The sequence below is a fragment of the Pteropus vampyrus genome, unplaced genomic scaffold (assembly GCF_000151845.1).
Source record: "Pteropus vampyrus isolate Shadow unplaced genomic scaffold, Pvam_2.0 Scaffold143, whole genome shotgun sequence".
Taxonomy (NCBI): domain Eukaryota; kingdom Metazoa; phylum Chordata; class Mammalia; order Chiroptera; family Pteropodidae; genus Pteropus; species Pteropus vampyrus.
This window is the reverse complement of record NW_011888924.1, coordinates 3,476,678-3,494,281: the sequence shown is the minus strand read 5'-3', so window position 1 is coordinate 3,494,281 and position 17,604 is coordinate 3,476,678. Positions and strand designations below refer to the sequence as shown.

The following is a 17,604-nucleotide window of genomic DNA, read 5'->3' as shown; positions in this document are numbered from 1 at the left end:
TTCCCATTTCTTTTTTCTCTATCTGTTAACCAAGTCAAGTAACTCAACAAACAGCCTGACTTATGCATCACTGAAAAAATAAAGCCATTGAGTGTGACTTCCTTTAACTGTTCTCTTCTTCTCATCAATAAATTAACTTATAATAGCTTCATCAATTTTTACCATCCTTTTTCTTGTCTCAGGGTAAAAAGAGCTGTTCCTATTTCTCTTTTTAATTTTATTATGAAATATTTTCAACACATAGGAAAGCATAGATAATTGAATAATCAAATACTATTTACCATTTTTAATAGTAGTTAAGATTTTTCCATGTTTGCTTCAAATCTTTATTTTTAAGAAACAAACATAACAAATATAGAAACCCCCTTCGTATCTCCTTACCCCATTTTTCCCCCTTCTCAGAGATAATTTCTACCCTTGAGTTAGCATGTGTTCTCCTCATCTATAATTTGTACTTTTCCAATATAGGTATGTATTCATAAAAAATATACAAAATTGTTTCATTTTTTTAACTTGGCGTAAATAGTATCATACTCTTTATATATTTCTGTGGATATTGGAGATCTATCTATAGATCTAGACCAGTGGTTTCCACCTTTGGTTATATAGCAGTCCTACCTCATCCACAGGGGATACGTTCCAAGACCCCTAGTGGATGCCTGAAACCACAGATAGTACCGAGCCCTTCTACTCATCTGGAAATATGGCAGCAGCTTCTTCATCAGCAGACATAGCCTCTCCAGTAATTTTCATAGATTTTAGTCCAAACCTATTCCTGAATCTGTGTGACCATTCCTTACTTGCAATAGATGGCTTGCTGTCATTCGTTTCAGGGGATCCCTTGCTGAAGTCTTCATAGAGGCTCAGTGCTTTCCACTCACAAATTTAATGTCTTTTCCATCTTAACTGAGCACTCATCACACACTGCGGCCAACTTTTACATTTGGAAGTACAACGGCAAAACTAGCACGATTTCATCTTCCTTCATCACAATTTCACAGGTGGAAGATTCATCCTCATCATAGGTCTTAGCAACCTCAGCATACAGTTGTTTTTTCCATGTTAAAGAACTTTCACCTTTTCACTAAAGGAAGCACTTTATTTCTGAGCCTTACGCATAGAGATCATTCATTATTCATTGTCCTGGAGTAGAACCCAAGCTTTTTTTTTTTTTTAAATTAATTTGTTTTATTTCTTAGAGCAATTTTAGATTTACAGAAGATTGAACAGAAAATACAGATCATTCTCACATACGCACTCCCCTCGCCAGATTTTCCTCTATTATTAATGTCTTGCACTGGTGTGCATCTGTTACAGTTGGTGAACCTATATTGATATATTATTAACTGAGGTCCATAGTTTACATTAGCATTCACTGGTTGTGTTGTACAATCCTATAGACTTTCCTAAATGCGTAATATGATGTATCTGCCATTATAGTATCCAAATATAGTATCCAAATTCCAAAACTATCAAAAATACTCCTAGGTAACTGCAGAATTGACAACACAGCTGGTGGACAGGCATCTCTAAACTGCTCTCCTGGGCTTCATTCTGTCCTGGATCTTGGCCCAGTTATTCTTCTCCAACTTGCTAGCCCTCCATGTCATCAAGGAGGATTTTTTTTTTTTTTTTAAATTTTGTACAACTTTTCCTAGTTGTCCCTAGCAGGAATGCTTGTCCAAATTACCTATATCCACCATTACCAGAAGTGGAAGTTCACCCAAGTTCCCTTGAGCAAAAATTATAGCTTGGCCTTCTGGGAACATCCAGCTTTTCCCTAAACATCTTAGGCTTTCTCGTTTAAAATTTCTTTGGTACCCTAAATGACTGAAACTGTCCTGGGTATTACGCAGGAAGAAAGAGGCAGTTTACATTCAAGGAAACTAAATCCAGACTCGTAGGCCCTGAGCAGAGAAGTGAGTTGCTATATCTTTCAGAGAAGCTACATGGCTGATTTGGACATAAGTAAATTTTCTAGGCAAGAACAACCTCCATTTCAAGGAAAAAGCAGGCAGAGGTAGCTTAAGTTTTCAAAAAGAATCCCTCCCCAGACCTACTTATCAGGTCTCAGACTTCACTGTTAATATCTTCCTGCCCTCAAGATTTCCTACCTTAACTCACTTGACCCAGATATTGATGGAACAATAAGATGATTGCCAGAGTCTTGCTGCAACAACAGAAAATTTTTTAAAAAAACGAATTATTCTAGCTTCCTTTTAGAGAAGCCCAAGTGAAAGGGGCAAACATTAGTTCATGTCATGGGACCTAAGCCAATGATACCAAAGAAAATTTGTTGCCGATGGCAGTCAACCATGTTGTTGTTTTCCTAACATGATCAATGCAGGGTGCATTAGTCAAGGTGAGGAATGCTAGCTAGTATAACAAACATACAAAATAGCAATGACTTAATGAAGGTTGGTTTCTCATTTATATTGCAGTCCAGTACAGATCACTGAGCAGCTTCTTTCATGTATTAGTGAAATCTCCTAGGGCCTCAGAAACCTCAGTTGGATCCTCTGGCCTACAATCAAAAAGAACAGTAGAAGTGTGGAGAAACACATAGGAGGTTTGGGGCCAAGCCTGGACACGACATACTCTGCCCATATTTAATTAGCCAGCATTCAATCACATGGCCTTCATAACTGTAAAGGAGGCTGGGAAATATAGTTTTCCCAAATGCCCAGGAAGGAAGTGAGATGGAGACCCATGATCACATTGCATTATCTCTGTCACAGTGTGTATTTTACTAACTTCAATTTAAGAGATTGATTCAAGAGAGTAATAGAAAAGTATGAGGGAAAAAGTACATCGAAATATAGCAGAAAAGAGAGGTATTAAGTGGATTTGTTGCCAGAGACTGCTGAGGTAGAGACAATTTAACTTAGCTTGTTCCTACAGAAGCAGTCTTTGTCCTCATCAGTGGATTGGCTTTGCTGGGCACAAATATTTTTAGAGCAAGATTCTACTCTCATTTGTTAGTGTCACAAAGCTAGAGGGCACTAACTTACTTCCGATGGTACTTTTTAGCTGGGCTAAGAATTTAATTGTCTCTATATTTCTTTTTCAGGGTTTGAGTAAAAAAGTTGGCGTCTCCTCCTCCATCCTCCAAGGTCTCTGGATCTCCTATAGCACAGAAGGTCTTTCCATGGCTTTGGCATCTCTACGAAATCTCTACACTCCAAATATAAAGGTAAATGCATATAAATTACAGTTAAAGAATTAACTGAAAAAAATAAAATTAGGACATTTAAGTGGCTATTTAATCTGTCTTTGACTTGCCTTAGACTGTCTCCAATTAGCCTTTTATTGATAATTTAATATATTTGAAATTGTTACATTTTTATTCTGTGAATTGAAGACCAGGCCCCGTGACCTTCTATAAATGGCCTCTGGTTGACAATATCAGGTCCTGCTGCTTCTAGGGAGTCGGTCGGTCTCGAAGAGCCTTCATTTGAGTTGGAGCTTTTCCACCCAACAGTTGCTTAGTGGGGACCGTCCAGCACTGCAGGATGAGTGGCGTTTGCTCTGGTTACTGAGCATAAGGAGACATAAGGAGACATAAGGTTTACATAAGGAGACATTTTACATCCCTTTCCAAAGGCAAAGTATGGAAAAAGGAACAAAAGATGATTAGAAAACAAAGTAGTTATTAAATGCTACTAGGCACTATTGCGGGGTCCCAAATGACTCAATAAAAGATGACTAAAAAGATGTGACTGATATTTGTCTGCATATTATCTTTATTTATCTACTTATTTCTAGGTCAGCCGACTGCTGATTTTGGGAGGTGCCAACATTAATTACCGGACAGAGGTTTTAAATAATGCTCCAATTCTGTGTGTCCAGTCTCATCTCGGCTACACAGAAATGGTGGCCCTGCTGCTGGAGTTTGGGGCCAATGTGGACGCCTCTTCTGAAAGCGGCCTGACGCCCCTGGGCTATGCCGCCGCGGCGGGCTTCCTGAGCATCGTGGTGCTGCTGTGCAAGAAACGGGCCCAGGTACTGGCCACCTGGCTCTGCTGCTTTTCCTTTCTTCCTGCTGTCATCTCTCTTCTCTCGTGTCATCTCGTGGGTCTAGGTAGAGCACATCAAACCTTGTTAGGGAGCAGATCAAAGGGAGGGCTGGCTCTGCATACATCTCAACTTTTGCATGCAAGTTCCTCTCTGCATCGTAAAACCTGTGAGAACACATTATCAGCAGCCACAAACAGCCCGACTTAACAACCAAGAAATCCTCTCCTGAGTGCAGGGTGAGGAAAGGGAAGTGGAGAAGCAGGGAGACGGCAGTAGGAAGTCTGCACTGGTGGTGCCTGCAGACTCTAAGCCTTTCATGTGTGCGGAAGACAAGTCAGCCGTGGAGATAAGAACAGAGACCAGACTCCCTCATTCTGTCCTTGGAGATCACCCCCATAGGGCAGCGGGAGAAGGCGATTCTCTCTGCTTTTTCTCAAACTGACCAGAGGCACTCAGAAGTGTTTCTGTTAGTATATTTTAATTCTCTGAAAATGCTTCTTAAAAAAAATGTGTTTGCCTTATGGTATCTCAACAGCCACTGATGCAAAGGAACTCAATTTCAAAATGTTGGTGGGAAGAAAAGTGCTGGTCTCAAAAATGGAGGCCTCTGGGGAAAATCGTAGCCTCATGGTATTTTGTTTCAGTCCTGAAAATAGACTGAGATTTTGGTGTTTTTGCAGAGAAATGTAGGTAATATGTAGGACCTCATGCTGAAGTGTCCAATATTCTTACCAGAGAAGAGAGTGGGACCTCAGACTCCTTTGGGAACTGGGACCTAGGGCTCTCTGAGAAATCCCAGAGCCTTAGATGTTTACCGTGACCCAGGGATGGCCCACCTAAATCATCCTGTTCATGGGAATGAACATCTCTAGAAACAGAATAACTGGGCCTCATTATTATTGCTCTAAATTCATATTCTAGTCTCAGCTGGGTCTTTTCTGCTGCTCAGCTGTCATTTTATTCATCTCTCGTTTTCCCCAGAGCAGATGTGTAAATCATTTGTATTCTTCTCAAGACCCTATCAAACTTCTTTTGCCCTCCCACATGACCAAGATTGAGTTCACCTCAATGCGCCTGTCTCAGAACTCTAATCCTTACCGATACGCGCCTTCACTTCCGCCTCAGAGACGGAAGAGTTTACCTTTTTTTCCAAAGCAATTGCCTCCACCTATCTTTTTTAATCTCAGTGTTTCTTATTCTCTCATTTTATTTCATTCTTTTTCTAAATTCACACTACCTTGTTCCCCAGTTTTTACAAACCTAATGTCTCCTCTTATTCCAAAAAGAAATTTTCCACTCTCTTACTAAGCAGAAGCTACCATCCCATCTCTTCCCTTCCATGTCCACCAAACCCGTCCTAGGAGTCATCTCCACTTGCTACCTCTGCCTCCTTGCTACTCTTAACCACTTAAAATTATCCACTTTGGAATCAAACACAACTTGGTCAAAGCCTACATTCACACTTACTTTCTCTTGGACAAATCATTTAACCTATCTCAGTCTCATTTTTTTCATCAAGTAAAAGGATTCGTAGGGTCAATTTGAGAATTGAAAATGATAAAGCCTTTTTGTTTATTTATTTATTATTTTTTATTATTGTTTATGCCTGCAGCACCTGGTCTTCCTAGGTGGTCTCGCATCCAAGTACCCACCAGGCCCGACTCTGCTTAGCATCTGAGATCAGACATCGGGCTTGTTCAGGGAGGCACGGCTGTAGACCATGGACTGTGGCTCCACTGGAGAGCGAACCTAGGACCTTCTGCGTGTAAAGCAGACGTGCTAACCGCTACAATGTGGAACCACGTCCTAAAGCCTTTTTAAAAAGAGATGAAATTTCTAATCTCATGTAGTGCCTAGTAAATAATAGCCTTTAAAAAAGAAAACACCAACCTCTTGGCATTCAAATGAAGCTCCTCTCTCAAAAGTCACTACCAACTGCCAATCACCAAACAAAGTAAAATTTTCTCATCTCTCACCCCTCTAAACCTCTCCATAGTATTGGCGGTATTGACTGCACTTCTCAAAGTAATATTGTCCTGGTCTTCCTCTTGCCTCTCTTCCTTCTCTTAACTTCACTGAGATTTTGTCCTCTGGTCTTCTCCACCTTTATCCCCTCACCCATGACTTCAGCATGAAAATGCTGAAGAATGCTGGCCAGTTATTTTGTAGAATGTTCTTGAATTTCAGTTTGTCTGGTATGTTCTCATCATGAGATTGAGTTTATCTGTTTTTGTAAAGAATACCACAGGAGGGATGCCGTGTCCTTACTAACTCAGCACAGCACTTCCGGACGGTATGAGAGGGTGTTAACTTCCGTCACAGGTTAAGGTAGTGTCTTCCGGGTTTCTCAAATCGAAAGTTACTGTTTTCCCTTTTTAATTGGGAATTATCTTTTAGGGAGATGCCTTTGTGACTAGGCAGATACCTTGTTTCTCATGCTTTTTGTCCACTAGTTTTAGGATCCATCAGTGATTCTTGCTGCAATAATTATTGCTCTGGTGTTTGCCTAATGGTGATTTTCTATTTCTTTCATTTCTTCAACATTTATTAATTGGAATTCTGCTGTAAAGAAGAGCTGTTTCTTCTCCCCCAAGTATTTATTTTATTTATTCAGTTATTTATTTATCATACTATGGATTCCTGGATATTGATTTTATACTGTGATCTATAACCCACTGCCATTATTATTTATTTTGTTGCTCCGATTGCCCAGATTTGACCATTGGCATCTCCTTCAAGTTGGTTTCTTTGTCTTTTCAAATCCCCCCGCCCCATTATTTTATGAGCACCGCCATACTTCCTGGCACCACGAGATGTTCCAAACTCATCTTTTACTATTACTGCCCTGGCCATGAAATCAACCATTTCTTCAAGAAACCAATGCTTCTTTTATTCATCCCCTTAGTTTTTGAAAATACAGTTCTGAGCATGAAAATTCTCAGTGATTCTCTATTACAGTGATTAAAATTCAGAGCACTTAGACTGCATTCAAAAATATCCATGCTCTGGTCCCGCAAGACCATCTCAACTTTGTAGTTTAAACTTCCCCTTCATGTACCCTACCCTTGGAAAAACTAGAATTACTCGTTTCTTATCTCAGCAAATTGAGATAAACCTTTTCTTAGTCCATTGGGGCTGCTATAACAAAATACCATAGACTGAGAGGCTTATGAACAACATTTATTTTTCACAGTTCTAGAGGGTAAGTCCCAAGATCATGGTGCCAGCAGATTTGGTGTCTGGTGAGAGCTTCCTGGTTCACAGATGGTGCCCTCTCCTTGTGTCCTCACATGGTGGAAGAGGACAAGCAAGCTCTCTGTGTCCTATATAAGGACACTAATCTCATTCATGAGGGCTCTACCCTCATTACCTACATCCTAACGACATAACCTTGGGAGTTAGAATTCCAACATATAATTTTGGGAGCACACAAACATTCAGACATAGCACCTTTCCCTCTGAACTCATTCCTAATTCCAGCTGAGAATTCTCTGAAATTGTATTGCACTCTTACTTTCCGTATGGCATTTATTACATACTCCTTTGTTGGACAGGCTTTTGTCATACTCTTCACACGTCCCCTACCTTGTCCCAAAGTCCTTGAGCACAGAATCTATATTTTACCATCTCATTCACCTTTTTATCCTATGTGGTACCTTGCACATAGTAGGCATTCAGTACACATTTGTTAAATAGGTGGCTGAGTAGACCTGAAGCTAGGGAGATCAGATGGAGAACTTCTGTCTCAAGTGCTCTACCTACCATTGGCAGAAAAGGCTCCTCATCTGTTGGGACTCGTGGCCTCGAGATTGAGTATAACCAGGCTCTTCTTTCAGCCTAAACTTGTAACCAGCACTGCAGTTGTAAAAACTGCTGTTGGAACTCAGTCTAGCGTTAAGTTCCAAGCACCTCTAGCCATTTTGGCCAGATCTTTGAGATTCCACCCTCCCATTGGAAAAGAGAAGCGGCCTTCGCCAAAGCTTGGGGGTCAAATGTGTGATTCATGATATGAGATATTTTGCTTCTTTGGAAGACTAAAAAATTTGAGCTTCAAAATGTTTTTCTTTCCTTTCATGATTTCAAAGACAGTTTTTTGTACCAAGAGAGCTACAAGTCTTTCAAATTTTTGTCAGAAAAGAACTATTTAAGAACAAAGGAGAATGTACCTCAGGAAAACAAAGCCGGAGCTGGGAGTTTTGCTTTTTGGGTTTTTTTGATGTGAAAACAAAAGTCTGACCTTATGAAATGAGGTTCTCCCCCGGGGGCGTCTGCCAGACCTGTAGCCAGTGGAGCTGTAGCCTGAGCAGGAGTGCGTCCTCTGAAGCGTCTCAGAGATTGGTCCAGGGAATGGAGAAGGAAGGACCTTGGTAGTCTAGACATGTGCAGTGGCCTCATATGACGGGGTTGGGAGTACAGCCACAGGCCTTCATTCACACAGGCTTCTCTGTCCCTTAGGTGGATCACTTGGATAAGAATGGGCAGTGTGCTTTGGTCCATGCTGCACTCCGAGGTCATCTGGAGGTTGTCAAGTTTTTGATTCAGTGTGACTGGACAATGGCTGGCCAGCAGCAAGGGGTGTTTAAGAAGAGCCACGCCATCCAGCAGGCCCTCATTGCTGCAGCCAGCATGGGTTACACTGAGGTAAGAAAGCAGATGATAAGGTTTTGTTTTGTTTTTTTCAAGCTATAGATTGAAAGACCTAAGAGACTGGGAGAAAAGGGTTGCATTATTACAAAATTGCCAGCCTAATTAACATGAATTAGTTTTTTGGTCACAACTCTGAGGAATAGAGACATTAGACTCCATGAAGCACTTAATACTCAAATGTCATGATACTTAGAATGATGGGCACAGAATGTGAGAGTTGGAAAGGACCGGGACTTATCTAACCCAATTCCTCTCTGTCTTTCCAACCCTATTTAACAGACAATGACACTAGGCTCAGAAGGATTATTTCTTAAACACCAACCTCTTGGCATTCAAATGAAGCTCCTCTCTCAAAAGTCACTACCAACTGCCAATCACCAAACAAAGTAAAATTTTCTCATCTCTCACCCCTCTAAACCTCTCCATAGTATTGGCGGTATTGACTGCACTTCTCAAAGTAATATTGTCCTGGTCTTCCTCTTGCCTCTCTTCCTTCTCTTAACTTCACTGAGATTTTGTCCTCTGGTCTTCTCCACCTTTATCCCCTCACCCATGACTTCAGCATGAAAATGCTGAAGAATGCTGGCCAGTTATTTTGTAGAATGTTCTTGAATTTCAGTTTGTCTGGTATGTTCTCATCATGAGATTGAGTTTATCTGTTTTTGTAAAGAATACCACAGGAGGGATGCCGTGTCCTTACTAACTCAGCACAGCACTTCCGGACGGTATGAGAGGGTGTTAACTTCCGTCACAGGTTAAGGTAGTGTCTTCCGGGTTTCTCAAATCGAAAGTTACTGTTTTCCCTTTTTAATTGGGAATTATCTTTTAGGGAGATGCCTTTGTGACTAGGCAGATACCTTGTTTCTCATGCTTTTTGTCCACTAGTTTTAGGATCCATCAGTGATTCTTGCTGCAATAATTATTGCTCTGGTGTTTGCCTAATGGTGATTTTCTATTTCTTTCATTTCTTCAACATTTATTAATTGGAATTCTGCTGTAAAGAAGAACTGTTTCTTCTCCCCCAAGTATTTATTTTATTTATTCAGTTATTTATTTATCATACTATGGATTCCTGGATATTGATTTTATACTGTGATCTATAACCCACTGCCATTATTATTTATTTTGTTGCTCCGATTGCCCAGATTTGACCATTGGCATCTCCTTCAAGTTGGTTTCTTTGTCTTTTCAAATCCCCCCGCCCCATTATTTTATGAGCACCGCCATACTTCCTGGCACCACGAGATGTTCCAAACTCATCTTTTACTATTACTGCCCTGGCCATGAAATCAACCATTTCTTCAAGAAACCAATGCTTCTTTTATTCATCCCCTTAGTTTTTGAAAATACAGTTCTGAGCATGAAAATTCTCAGTGATTCTCTATTACAGTGATTAAAATTCAGAGCACTTAGACTGCATTCAAAAATATCCATGCTCTGGTCCCGCAAGACCATCTCAACTTTGTAGTTTAAACTTCCCCTTCATGTACCCTACCCTTGGAAAAACTAGAATTACTCGTTTCTTATCTCAGCAAATTGAGATAAACCTTTTCTTAGTCCATTGGGGCTGCTATAACAAAATACCATAGACTGAGAGGCTTATGAACAACATTTATTTTTCACAGTTCTAGAGGGTAAGTCCCAAGATCATGGTGCCAGCAGATTTGGTGTCTGGTGAGAGCTTCCTGGTTCACAGATGGTGCCCTCTCCTTGTGTCCTCACATGGTGGAAGAGGACAAGCAAGCTCTCTGTGTCCTATATAAGGACACTAATCTCATTCATGAGGGCTCTACCCTCATTACCTACATCCTAACGACATAACCTTGGGAGTTAGAATTCCAACATATAATTTTGGGAGCACACAAACATTCAGACATAGCACCTTTCCCTCTGAACTCATTCCTAATTCCAGCTGAGAATTCTCTGAAATTGTATTGCACTCTTACTTTCCGTATGGCATTTATTACATACTCCTTTGTTGGACAGGCTTTTGTCATACTCTTCACACGTCCCCTACCTTGTCCCAAAGTCCTTGAGCACAGAATCTATATTTTACCATCTCATTCACCTTTTTATCCTATGTGGTACCTTGCACATAGTAGGCATTCAGTACACATTTGTTAAATAGGTGGCTGAGTAGACCTGAAGCTAGGGAGATCAGATGGAGAACTTCTGTCTCAAGTGCTCTACCTACCATTGGCAGAAAAGGCTCCTCATCTGTTGGGACTCGTGGCCTCGAGATTGAGTATAACCAGGCTCTTCTTTCAGCCTAAACTTGTAACCAGCACTGCAGTTGTAAAAACTGCTGTTGGAACTCAGTCTAGCGTTAAGTTCCAAGCACCTCTAGCCATTTTGGCCAGATCTTTGAGATTCCACCCTCCCATTGGAAAAGAGAAGCGGCCTTCGCCAAAGCTTGGGGGTCAAATGTGTGATTCATGATATGAGATATTTTGCTTCTTTGGAAGACTAAAAAATTTGAGCTTCAAAATGTTTTTCTTTCCTTTCATGATTTCAAAGACAGTTTTTTGTACCAAGAGAGCTACAAGTCTTTCAAATTTTTGTCAGAAAAGAACTATTTAAGAACAAAGGAGAATGTACCTCAGGAAAACAAAGCCGGAGCTGGGAGTTTTGCTTTTTGGGTTTTTTTGATGTGAAAACAAAAGTCTGACCTTATGAAATGAGGTTCTCCCCCGGGGGCGTCTGCCAGACCTGTAGCCAGTGGAGCTGTAGCCTGAGCAGGAGTGTGTCCTCTGAAGCGTCTCAGAGATTGGTCCAGGGGATGGAGAAGGAAGGACCTTGGTAGTCTAGACATGTGCAGTGGCCTCATATGACGGGGTTGGGAGTACAGCCACAGGCCTTCATTCACACAGGCTTCTCTGTCCCTTAGGTGGATCACTTGGATAAGAATGGGCAGTGTGCTTTGGTCCATGCTGCACTCCGAGGTCATCTGGAGGTTGTCAAGTTTTTGATTCAGTGTGACTGGACAATGGCTGGCCAGCAGCAAGGGGTGTTTAAGAAGAGCCACGCCATCCAGCAGGCCCTCATTGCTGCAGCCAGCATGGGTTACACTGAGGTAAGAAAGCAGATGATAAGGTTCTGTTTTGTTTTTTTCAAGCTATAGATTGAAAGACCTAAGAGACTGGGAGAAAAGGGTTGCATTATTACAAAATTGCCAGCCTAATTAACGTGAATTAGTTTTTTGGTCACGACTCTGAGGAATAGGGACATTAGACTCCATGAAGCACTTAATACTCAAATGTCATGATACTTAGAATGATGGGCACAGAATGTGAGAGTTGGAAAGGACCTTGGGACTTATCTAACCCAATTCCTCTCTGTCTTTCCAACCCTATTTAACAGACAATGACACTAGGCTCAGAAGGATTATTTCTTGACCTTTGTTCCCATGGGTGGACAGGGTGTCATGGGAACAGCACAACATCTGGAATCTCAGAGGGACCAGGTTTGAGTCCCATCTTTTCTACTCATTAGCTCTGGACCTCAGGCAATTTACCTTATCTCTTTAGAACCTTAGTTTTCCATCAGTGAAGTAAGTCCGATCAATTGTTTTTTATAAGGCTATTATGAAAGGTGCTTTGTATACTGTTAAACACTATGCAAATGTTATTTTTGCTAACTTACTAATGATAGTAATATAGTGGCAAAATACATGGAATTGGTAATGTGCTAGGAAATGTTTGACAACTAGCTTTGGAGAGGGGAGTACAGCGGATCAGGAGAGAGGGAGGGAGGGAGGGAGGGTACGTACATACAGTCATGCACCTCATATCAATATGTCGTTCAGTGGTGGACTGCATATATGAGGGTGGTCCCATACGATCATAATGGAGCTCAATAATTCCTGTTTCTTAGTGATGTCACAACCATTGTAAAGTCACAGTGCAGTGTATTACTTGTGTTTGTGGTGATGCTGGTGTAAACAAATCTACTACACTGCCAGTCGTATAAAAGTACAGCACATACAATTATGTACAGTACATAATACTTGACAATGTATACTTTTATTTTTTAATTAAAAAATATACTTTTTATCATTATTTTGGAATGAACTTTTTACATATAAAATTAAAAGTTTGGTGTAAAACAGTGCACATGTTAACGCCAGCAGTATCCTCATACATCTTGTGTTTACTATGTTACCACTTCTTTGATTCAACCAATGGATCAAGCACATTTTCTCTTAACACCTGATTTAATCTCACGGTGTTTTGTTCATTGTGGCCGTAAGCATTCAAAATCCATTGCTAATGTTGCTAATTAGAGGCCACATCAAGTGATTGACTTGGAAACAAAATTAAGAGTGATTAGGGACTACAAAGGTAGAAAATCAGTGATGGTTATTGCTCACCAGTCAGGCGTGTCCCATTTCACGATAGCTGCAATCTTGAAGAACAAGAACAAAGTGAGTAAAGTTGTTAAACGATCTGCTTCATTGAAAGCAATGGAACTAAAAAACATTCAAGAAAGGCCTTTATTAGACGTGGAGAAATTTCTAATGGTCTGGACTAAAGACCAGACACCGAAGCGTAGCCCTCGCAGCACCCCAGCGATCATGGCCAAAGCACAAGGCTTGTTTTTGATGTCGAAAGAAAAGTCCAGACCCAACTATGATGTTGAATTTACAGCTAGCTCTGGGTAGTTTAAATGATTCAGGAATTGTTATTCATCACATAATGTGAAAGTGAGTAGCGAGTCTGCGAGTGCTGATGTGAAGGCAGCTGAAGAATTTTTAGAAACGCTCGATAAGCTGATCGTGGAGGAAAATTATTTGCGAGAGCAGATATTCACTATGGATACAACCTCCCTGTTCCGGAAACGATGCCTTTCCATTTCATGCCTAAGGACTTTCAAACATAAGGAGGCCAAGTCAGTGCCAGGTTTCAAGGCTCTTAGGACAGATAACAGTCTTGCTTAGGGACAATGTTGCAGGCTACAAATTGAAACCTTTTGTGGTCTGGCACAGTGAGAACGCCAGGCCCTTCAAGCATATCAGTAAGCACACACTGCAGGTATACTGTAGGAGCAATAAAAAGTCATGGATGACCCAGCTCCTCTTCTAAGATGCCCTCCTGAGTTGCTCTGTCAGCAAAATGAAAAAGTACTGTTTGGAGAATACCATATCTTTCAAGATTTTGCTTTTTGTGGATAGTGCTCCTGGATGCCCTCTTTTTATCAGTGACCTTCATTCTGATATCAAAGTGATGTTTCTCCGTCCAAATACCACCTCTCTGATCCACCCAGTGGATCCAAGTTTCATAGTGGCTTTTAAGGCCCACAGCTAGAGAAGGACCTTTGCCCAGGCTATTGCTGCACCTGAGGAAGACACCGATGCAATTCTGGACGCATTACAACATCTATGACTGCATTAAGAACTTTGCTTTGGCTTGGGGTGAAGTCACCAAGGCGTATATGAATGGCATCTGGAAGAAGACACTCGAGATTCATCCATGACTTCAGAGCATTTACCAAGAACAAGGAGGCTTCAAAAATCAACAACACTGTGGTCGAGGTGGCAAACGCTTTAACCTAGGTGTGGATGAGGACGACATTAAGGATCTGCTAGAGGTGGTTCCTGAGGAATTCATTGGCCGATGAGGAGTTGTTAGAACTGGAACAGGAACGCATAGCCGAAGGAGAGGTGGAGAAAGGAAACTGCAGAAGGAAAAGAACGCTTACGAAAATTCACAGTGAAGGGTCAGCAGAAGCTTTTGCAGACCTCAGCAAGCTCCTTAAAAAGTTTGAAAACATGGACTGCAGCACCAAAAAGTTTTCATTAAGAGAGGAATGTTCATGGTACGTTATCTGGTTATGAACAAATCTGTGATTCAAAAAAAAAAACCAAACCCCCATGGACATATTTCTGAAAAGAGTGACACTTCCTCAAGAAGAGCTTCATGCGGGTCCTTCAGGAAGAATTCCAGAAGAAGGCATTGTTACCGCAGGAGGCGACAGCTCCATGGGTGTTACTGTCTCTGAAGACCTTCCCTTGGGACAGAATGTGGAAGACAGTGATATTGACCATCCTGATCTTGTGTTGGCTTAGGCTAATGTGTGTGTTTGTGTCTTAGTTTTTAATAAAAAGGTTTAAAAAATAAAAATAAATTAATTTTAAAAGTAGAAAAAAATTATAGGATAAGGATATAAAGAAATTATTTTGTACAGCTGTACAATGTGTTTGTGTTTTAAGCTAAATATGATTACAAACGTCAAAATTTTTAAAAATTTCTAAAATAAAGTTACAGTAAGCTGAAGTTAATATTACTGAAAAATTTTTAATTTAGCCTTTATTCAGCATTTATGAAGTCTGCAGTGATGTGCAGTGATGTCCTAGGCCCTCACATTCACTCACCGCTCACTCACTGACTCACCCAGAGCGACTTCCGGTCCTGCAAGCTCCATTCATGGTTCTATTGATTTTTATCTTTCGGACTGTGTTTTTACTGTACTTTTTCTGTGTTTAGATAACATTTAGATACACAGATACTTGTATTATAATTGCCTATAGTATTCAGTACAATAACATTTTGTGCAGATTTGTAGCCTAAAAGCAATAGGCTGTACCACATAGCCTAGGTGTGGAAGTGATTAACCATCCAGGTTTGTGTGCGCACCCTCTGTGATGTTCCCGCAAAGGTAAAATCACCTGATGACAGCTCCAGCCTGATGACATTCCTCAGAACGTATCTCCGTCTTTAAGCAATGCATGACTCTACTTAAGTTTATAATAAATTTTACTGATATGAAGAACATGTAGCACACGGTTTCAGATAATAGTGGAATATGCAGTACTCTTAATTGAATGATTCTGTTGATTTTGCTAAATTTGTATCCATAGCCAACTTATGGTTGCTATGGATACTCAGCCATGATTTGATAAATGGAGTCGTACCACATTTACTAACTCTTTTCCTGATAATTTTATTGTCACTTAATCTGGTATGTGATCTACTGTTAAACTACTTCTCACCCTTATACAAATTATAATAATTAAACTAGAACCTCTTTCAGCTTTAGCACTACACCAGATCCTGAATATGTAATGTTTGCCAGTTTTCAGGGTGTAAATACTCCTACCATGGCTGATTTCAAGCTACCAGTGTGACACCTCTGAACACACAGTTGCAAAGAGATGCACAGTATTACACCATTCTGTAATATTTCCATCATACAGACACAATAAATATAAATAATTTCAAGAGCATAGATAATAGTTAAATGTAGTTAAGTAATTAGGAAGTTATGAGATTTTCTTTTTTAATTTGTTTTAAGTATAATTTAATTGTAATTTAATTTTTAATAAACATCTTTGTTTAACAACTGGCTTGCAAAATTCCTGAAAATTTAATCATCAGCTTTTATGGACCAGTCAAGTTGACTCACCACTGCATGAGATGATTCAGTGACACAGCTATCCTGTCAGCCGAACTGATGTCACCAAGGCAATATTGAGTAAAATTAGAATTTTTATTATCTATGGGAGATTTTTTTAACTCTCTCCATAGTCAAATTCCTGGAAACGGAGCTGTCACTTTCCTTTGTTCTTAGTAGCCATTCTCCCTTTACTGTCCTCAGAACAGTCCTTGTCCTTCTGAGAGGGAAAAAGATCATCGCTCTGCTCTGAAGAAATACAGGCCCTAAGTCTTCTCCATATTTATTTTCTGGTTTTTTGTTTATTGATTTTGTTTGTTTGTTTGTTTATTGGTATCTTATGGGGAGGATGAGGAGTTGCTTCTTTAACTTAAATATGAGGAATATGTAATTTTTTTAAATCACATGCTATATAAGTGAATTATGTCCAAGAGAAACATGTAAACTGTACCTGAACAAATGCTCGTCATGACAGCTTTGGGTTTCCTTGCTAGGTCAGGCAGTTCGGCTTCCTTTTGTGTGCGAGGGATCATCCAGTTATCTTCCAGACCTCACAGGCTCGTGTCAATAGCATAGTTTTCCACCCAAAGTTTGAGCTGACACAACTTCTTGTTTCAGATTGTCTCCTACCTACTTGATCTTCCAGAAAAAGATGAAGAGGAAGTGGAGCGAGCCCAGATCAACAGTTTTGACAGTCTCTGGGGAGAGACAGGTACCTGTCATGGACATCACTCTCTTCTCTCATGCGTGTGTTGTATTTGTGTGGAGCTGCTCTCTGCCATTTCCCACCCTGATTTTTTCTCTAGCATACCTTGGGCCTTTCTGATGGCTTTGGTACTGGAGACCATTCAGCCAAGTAAAAAGGCAAGCAGTTCCCTTTTTTAATCCTCTTTCCCTTTGGATTCTCCATACATTAACACCAGAGTCTCCCTTCAAACAAAACTTTCCCCCACTCTTATTCCTAATGTTTTTAAAAGACTGAAAGTTTCCTTACGATGTGCCAAACCAGAACAGAAAATAGTTGTGGCCTTTCTCTCTCTTTTTTTTTAATGTGATCCTCTTAACAGTTAGGAATATATATTTCTCCCATCAAAATAACTCTCTTCACCTGCAGTTGTGAACTAGGAAGTTAAATTTTTATCCACATCTCTGGCCTAACCAAGTGTTATCATGGCAGAGTGGTATCTGACACAATTAAACTGGCACATTATGAGTAAAGTCGCGCCCTGGATGCCAGCTAAAGGCACTACCCTGTGAAGCTTAGCCCCGTGCAGCCCCTCTCGGTCTATAGCATAGTGCTTTCTGTATTCCTTGGTACTTACTACACACTCAGAAGCTCTTCCTTGTGACCTTCGCAGGAAGTGATTGTTGTCTTTACCCCAAGTCTAAACTGGAACATCTGGAGAAACGTTAGTAACCTTGTATGTGTTTTTATGAAACTAGAGCAGTGAGAACTGTAGTGTCACCACAGGTATGTGCCATATTTGCCAGGAGAAGTAGACCCATAATGAGTTGGCCAGTTCAGGGAGAATATTTGACCAAACAAGAAGG

At 40.5% G+C, this 17,604-nt stretch overlaps 1 protein-coding gene across 1 annotated transcript in view; it reads left to right on the top strand.

Moving 5' to 3' along the window:
- The window catches only part of TANC2 (tetratricopeptide repeat, ankyrin repeat and coiled-coil containing 2), a 264,506-nt gene that overhangs the window by 218,309 nt on the left and 28,593 nt on the right, over nucleotides 1-17,604 (top strand). Inside the window, exons 14-17 of the mRNA XM_011368557.2 lie at nucleotides 3,071-3,193; nucleotides 3,766-4,002; nucleotides 8,473-8,658; nucleotides 16,672-16,765. Coding sequence (XP_011366859.1) covers nucleotides 3,071-3,193; nucleotides 3,766-4,002; nucleotides 8,473-8,658; nucleotides 16,672-16,765 — 640 coding nt within the window. The remainder of the gene's footprint in view (nucleotides 1-3,070; nucleotides 3,194-3,765; nucleotides 4,003-8,472; nucleotides 8,659-16,671; nucleotides 16,766-17,604) is intronic.